This window comes from Octopus bimaculoides, chromosome 10 (genome assembly GCF_001194135.2).
Source record: "Octopus bimaculoides isolate UCB-OBI-ISO-001 chromosome 10, ASM119413v2, whole genome shotgun sequence".
NCBI lineage: Eukaryota > Metazoa > Mollusca > Cephalopoda > Octopoda > Octopodidae > Octopus > Octopus bimaculoides.
Genome location: NC_068990.1, coordinates 79,246,740 through 79,254,060, shown reverse-complemented (window position 1 = coordinate 79,254,060; position 7,321 = coordinate 79,246,740). Strand labels below are relative to the sequence as shown.

General features: G+C 38.7%; 1 protein-coding gene across 1 annotated transcript in view; it reads left to right on the top strand.

Moving 5' to 3' along the window:
- The window catches only part of LOC106869537 (dickkopf-related protein 3), a 12,766-nt gene that overhangs the window by 2,253 nt on the left and 3,192 nt on the right, over positions 1-7,321 (top strand). Inside the window, exons 2-3 of the mRNA XM_014915313.2 lie at positions 3,897-4,068; positions 5,174-5,375. Of these exons, the coding sequence (XP_014770799.1) occupies positions 3,897-4,068; positions 5,174-5,375 (374 nt within the window). The remainder of the gene's footprint in view (positions 1-3,896; positions 4,069-5,173; positions 5,376-7,321) is intronic.

Sequence of the window (7,321 nt, the reverse complement as noted above, 5' to 3'; positions counted from 1 at the left end):
AAAAAAATCATGTATGAACAAATGTTAAACGTTAAACGTGTGGGTGGATGTTGATTTTAAAGTGGATGGTCGGCAGAGAGTGCATCACTGTAGGTGGTTGTTTATCAATAACTACCCTGATCGAACTGATATGTGATCAATAGCTTCTATTAATCGGCCAATGTGTTCTTTTGTTAAAGAGATAGAATGAAGTTTGAGGAAGATTTGACTGCTATTTCTAACATGTCAAATGACCAAGTGGAGGAACTCACATCTCGTCTAATGAGTGTCTGTTGTTTTCTGTTTGTTTCAGGAAGCGGTTAACTGGATTCGTAATTAGAAGCTAACTTTAATGAATCTGCTCAGTTTAGAGATGCAGTCTAGAAAGATGTGTTTGTGTTACATGTTTAAATAAACAAAATTATAAAGGGAACAAATAAACTGGTCTTCCGTCGGTTACGATGATGAACGTTCCAGTCAATCCGATAAACGGAACAGCCTGCTCGTGAAATTAACATGCAAGTGGCTGAGTACTCCACAGACACATGTTCATTTAATGTAATTCTCATAGAGTGTAACAAATCTGGCCCTTTGAAATACAGGTACGACACATTTTTGCTATCTGAGTTGACTGAAGCAACGGGACATAAAGTGTCTTGTTCAAGAACACAACGCGCCGCCGGGAATCGAACCTTTCAATAAAAGGTTGAAAGTGGAATGCGGTTAGAATGTTGCAGGAACGAATCACAAGATATATTCTGGAAGCCAAGTGAACCAAGAGGAGAACTTGGAGTAGACCGAGACCGGGATGATTGGATAATATCCATAGTCTCGGTTGGTTATGCCTGGTTGGTTTCCAGACGGAAAGGGTAGGACCGTATGGAGGAGGAGCCTGAGGAGAGTGGGCAGAAAAGATGAAGGGATGGAAAGTGCTGAAGTAACGGATCCAAAGCAAAGCAGTGAGAGAGGGAAATAAATCAGAGCAGAGCCAAACTCGAATAGAAAACATTGTTTTTATTTTACATTACATAAATGTAATCTAATCAGTATGTGAGGTCAAGGTAGGGAGGTGTAGAATGGTTAGAGATTGGACAAAATGTCTTGAGCTATTTGTTCCGACTTTTTTACATTCTGAATTCAAATTTCGTCGACGATAATTTTTGCCTTTCACCATTCCAGGGTCGATAAAATAAAGGTACCTGTCAAACACTGGATCGATATTAAGCGATTGATTTCCTCCTCCAAAAATTGCTGGCCTTTTAGCTAAACCAACAATTATCAGTGTTGTTGTTGTTGACTTTGTATACCAATTATGTATTGTCGGAGGCTCATGACGTAGTGGTTTAGCGTGTCGGACTCATGATCGTAAGATTGTAGTTTCGATTCTTCTACCGGGCGATGCATTGCTGCGATGGAGTGGCGTCCCATCTAGGGAGGGAAGAATACATATGTCACAGAATCCAGGAAACCAGCTTTATGAGTGCACATCACTCGGGAAGGAACTTTAGCCTTTTCTGTAATATCAGCAGAAATTTTAGAGAAGCAAAAAGCCAGAATTTTTATTTTCTAGTGAGGATGTAGGGAACAGTCGATTAAATCAACTCCAACATTTGACTGGTACTTCACAATTTTTTCTCGTGTTATTAGTGCGATTTACTCGAGAAAAGTACAGGATAAAGCTGTAAAATTATGAGGGAGAAAAATTTGTACCAAACTTTAACGCTAAATTATACATGAGTTCGATTTATACGCGAGTAAATACGGTTTAGTTTAAATCAAATGTGACACTTTTCCACCATGATTTATTTTTGTCCCTGGTCAAATACCTTCTTTTTCTGTGACTTTTATCCAGTCATCATATTCCTACCCAGCATCATCATCACTACATCGTTCTGGTCTCACTCTCTCGCCATCGTATTCTTTTCAGCCAATTCGTCTGACAATTTTTCAACATCTTTCGTTTGCTGAACTCCGTAATTTCTTTGATATTTCAACCACCTGTTAGAAATCGCAGCCAAATCACCTTGAAATCTAGAATCCTAGATAGACTTATGTCGGAAAATAAGATTCGATGGTTTTAGTTGTAACATCTTTTAGCATTATTGTTGTTGTTGTTGTTTTTACATCTCCGATCGCCCGGTCATATTTACTCTGGTAGATTCTCTGAGAGCGGACAGCAGCCTGCTGTCAGAGGTTTCACAAGGTCTCTTTCTGCACATTACAATCTTTGATACTTGCTTGTTAATTATCGTAGGAGACATTCAACGCCCAAGTACCAATCTCAAAATCCTAGCTGTCCCTAACAGAACAGTTTTTGGGGTTTGTTCTGCTCTCATGTCAATTCCGATTTCTTTGACATATTTCTGGAACTTGGTTGTTATTGCTCTGAGTACCCCTACAACTACTGGAATGACAGACACTCTCTTCATAGTCCACATTCTCTGCAATTTCGTCTTTTAGTAGTCTGTACTTACAATCTTTTCTAGTTCTTTGTCATTTATGTGTGCATCTCCAGGTACTGCAATATCTATGATCTTGGTTTCCTTGTTTTTATCTATCGCAACAATAACAAGCATCGATTAGGGAGTAACATTGTATTGTAAAATCTCACAGTATCGTACGTTTCTTGTACTCGGAAACTTCTAGTTCATGGTCGTACCATTTTCGTGCTCTGTCTCGTCCGTACTTTTCACGTAACCTTTAGTGGATGAACTTAGCCATGTTATCATGCCTCCTTTTGTAGTGCTTTTGGGACAGCTTGCTACACTCACTCACAATATGTAAGATTGTTTCGTTTCTGTTACTACACATCCTACAAAAGGGCGATTTGCCACTCTTACCTATTTGGAACTTGGTGTAATTAGTTCCCAAAGCTTGTTTCTGGGCGCTGCTTACCAATGCCTCTGTGCATCCTTTCAGATCACTTTTTCTTAGCCATCTCCAAGTGTTGATCTTGTGTTTTCCTTCGAATTCTCTGTGATATTATCCATGCAGTGGTTCCATTTTCCAGTTGTTTACTTTTTCTTCTTCATCGTGTTTCTTATATATTTGTGGGTGCATCACATTTTCGGTAGGTATTACATTGCTAATTCTAACAAAAGCAAGCGAGGATTCACTCTGCTGTTTGATGTACCATCCCAGACTGTGCAAGGGGTATCATACAAATCACAAACAGCAAGGGCTATAAGCTATCTCCTTGAAATATGCCTCCCTTGATGTTAGCCGTCTCCCAAAATTTTCCACATGAAGTTAATTCTGTATTCCAGTTTTTCATTGATTCCCTAATAAAATTTGATATGTTATCAGATACCTGTACCAGCTCAAGACTTTCTAACGTCCAGGAATGGGGGACTATGTCATACGCTTTCTTATAATCGATCCACGTCATGTAATCGACTAATCCTCTGCCCACAAATTTCAGGCTTTGTATCTTTAGTAGAAAGGGTAATTATTATATCAAGATAAACGATGCATGACGTTGCAGGTGGGGCCCAGTTAGAATTTTTTTCAGGTTGAGTAACCCATCCCACTCAAAAGGTTTCTGAATAAGGGCTGTTTGAGGATGATGACCCAAACACCCATGTTTCCAGAGGTGAATTATTCAAACTCCAACGAATTACTCTCAACACATGGCTATGATGCTCCCCCACTACTTCTGCTCGTGATCAGGGATGCGCATATCGTCAGCCACTAAGGGACATGCTCAACTGGTTAAGGCCAAACAACTGACAAACAAATCTATGGTATTGTCTGGTATTGCATCAGGGCATTTATTATTATTATTATTATTATTATTATTATTATTATTATTATTATTATTATTATTATTGTTGTTGTTGTTGTTGTTGTTGTTGTTGTTGTTGTTGTTGTTGTTGTTGTTGTTATTATTAGTATTATTGTTGTTGTTTATGTGGCAGATATGTGATAAAAGCAGCGACTGTAATTCCAATATGTTCTGTGACCTTCATTACGGTATTTGCGATTATCATCGAACTCTGGGTGAACCTTGCCGTGAGGACAGCCATTGTGAGGGTCACAACATCTGCATGTATGGACAATGTGAAAAACGAGCCAGGGAAACTAGTCGAGGTATTTCCTTAATACGTTTATTTATCTATTTATTAACAAATATTTTATTTTCTTGGTTTCATTCAACCGAGGCCATGCTGATTTTTTTTCTGTTTAATGGGCCAGGCTTCTAATGCTTGTTCTCTAATTGCAATCTGTATATAATATTTAACAATTTCATCGCGATTCCACTCACCATTACTTCATCCGTAATGGATGTGTTGTCTCTGTAGAGGTTGGTAGTTCCAGCCAACGAACGTATTACGCTTTCTGCGTCTGTCTTTACGTTTTGGCCTTTCACCATTTTGAGGTCGATAAAATAAGTACCAGGTGAGCCCTGTGGTCAATGTAATCGACTTAAGCCTCACCCCACCCGAAATTACTAGCCTTGTGCCAAAATTTGGAGCCAATATTCCATAATGGGAGTCTTGTAAAACCAATAATATTAACAATTTCCCACAAATCATCTCTTCATTATTCAACGCATAATTTCTCATTAGTCCTTTAATTCTTATCGCATGAAAAGTCAACAAAATCTATTTAACGTTTTATATGTCGGCCTAGAGACGCCCTCAAATAGCAGCAAAGTCCATTCTAAAGAATAGGTTCACTGTAACCTTTACAAATATTTCTTTAGCGCGTGCACACACACGCGCATGCGCACAATCATACATGTATCTTTTATCCTTGACTTGCTTCTTCTTATCTTTGACTCGCGGCCATGCCGGGGCACTGCCTTGAAGGATTTTTAGTCGAATCAATCGACCTCAGTAATTATGCGCTTATAGACTGGTACTTATTTTATCGGTCTGTTTTGCCAAACGGCTACGTTACGGGGATGTAAACACACCAACAGTGGTTGTTAAATGGTGGTGAGGGACAAACACACACAACCACACACACACACACACACACACAAACAGAAATATACATATATATTCGACGGGCTTTTTTCAGTTTCTGTTCAAATCCTTTCACAAGGCTTTATCGGTTATATAGAAGACATTTGCCCAAGGTGCTACGCAGTAGGACTGTACCTGGAACCAAGTGGTTGGGAAGCAAACTTCTTACCACACAGCCACGCTGCACCGTGAGCAATAATGTTTCAATTTTTTCTCTTTTACAGGGGCACGGTGCCAGACAGATAAAGATTGCGATTCCAGTATGTGTTGTGCTCGAAGACATGGTGAAAGAATTTGCCAACCGAAACTGAAGATTGGTCAGAAATGTTATGTCCCTAAAGGAGGATTGGATTACAGTTTGAACCAAGTATGTCCGTGTTTAGATGGACTTCACTGCAGAACCACCTCGAAAACTAAATCCACAAGGTAAAAAAAAAAAAAACTTTTTCTAATGAAAAAATAAAGGTTCATGGGTGCTGCTCCTTTTTTCCTTCACTAAACAGATTAAAAAATTAAAACTAGGAATAAACTAAAAACAAAAAAAAAACAGATATATGTGAATTCCTCCTACCCCTTCCCCCAAATCCTTATAATTTAACCATTTACGTCAAGGTGCGTTCAACATTGGAAAAAAGTCATTTCTGCTTTGGGTCATAACTCGTGGTTGTTTAATCCTTAACTCAAGCCTGGTAGATTACATTTCTAAATGGATTTACAGTAGTGTTGTCTATTTCCATATTTTTATCCATTCAAGGCAGATGAAATAAATTGTGGTTTTGTAATAAAGTCAAACTTTACAACAGTTTTGTTTCATGCCATACAACAACGGTGACCGAAATATGACTCTCATCGTGACAGTGTGGGACTTCCGAGATAACGCTGGGTGTCTGTGCGAGATTCCTAGAGCTTCTATAAATTCCTGCGAACCGGATTATGAAGTATTGACCGCAAAATTGAAAACTCAAAACTTTCAATGAGTAGAGATTAAGCAGCAGCAGCAGCAACAACAACAACAACAACAATAGCAGCAACAATTCTTTCTACGATAAGTACAAAGCCTGAAATTTGGGGGAGAGCGATAGTCGATTATGTTGACTTGGAGGACTCCACCCAAGAGCGGGAGTAGTAAGATTATACTTACATAGAAAGGAAGGTGGTAGAGGGCTAATATAAGTAGAAGACTGCGTGGAGTTAGCTAGGGTAGATATAGACTCCTATGTAGGTAATCGTGAAGAAGGTTCATTAAAAGCTGCTAGAGTCACAAGACATGGGGAAACCCAAGAAAGAAAACGAAGTAAAAAAACCAGAAAAAAGAACAGAAGTTATCTGACTGGCAGGAGAAGGCTTTGCATGATAGATTCCCAAAGATAATTGCAGCAAATAGTACTAGTGAGACATGATTATGGTTGCAGAAAGGAAAGCTGAAAAGGGAGACGGAATGTTTGTTAGTAGCAGCACAAGATCAAGCATTAAGGACTAATTGGATACAAGCCAAGATAAACAAAAACCAAGTAGATTCCCAATGTAGGTTATGCAAATCAAATGAGGAAAGTGCTCCTCATATAGCAATTGAATGTACATGCCGGCACAAAGAATACAGTAAAAGACATGACAAATTAGGGAGAGCAATCCACTGGGAGTTATGTAGAAAACTAGGATTTGACCATACTGATAAATGATATAGACATGAAGCTAATAAAGTACTGGAAAGTAAGAAAGACAAGATGTTTTGGAACTTCAACATTCAGACTGACAGAGTAATAGAAGCTAGAAGGCCTGATTTGGTAGTAGAATAGAAAGTGTCAGAATATTGATTTTACAGTCCCAAACAATGAGAGAATCAATATGAGAAGTATAGAGAAAATAGTAAAGTACCAGGAACTAACCATTGTATTACAGAGACTATGGAAAGTGTGGGTAAAATGTCTCCTAGTAGCATAGGGAACTATCCCTAAAGATGTGAACAGATGGATAGAGGAAATAGGCATAAAATCCTGTTTAGTACAGCTCTAGAAAACAGTGTTATTAGGGACAGTTAAATAACCCTCCCCCAGCAATTGATGGAGTTTAGTTTCTGTACATTTTTGGTGTTTATTGTACCTGTGCACCTTCCACATACAAAATCTATTTTCCCTGTTAACCCTCCTCTGATATTGCTGCACCTCTTATGTGTCCATAGCTCTTACCGATTGGAGTCTATTTTTCTGTCTGTTTGTATTGCGAAGTTCCAAAGGAGAGTGACTCCCTCGTTATTTACTACATCCTCAGGATGGAGCCTGTACCACTTATCATGGGATTTAATTTTTATTATCATCATCATCATCATCATCATCAGCAGCAGCATCATCATCATCATCATCATCATCATCATC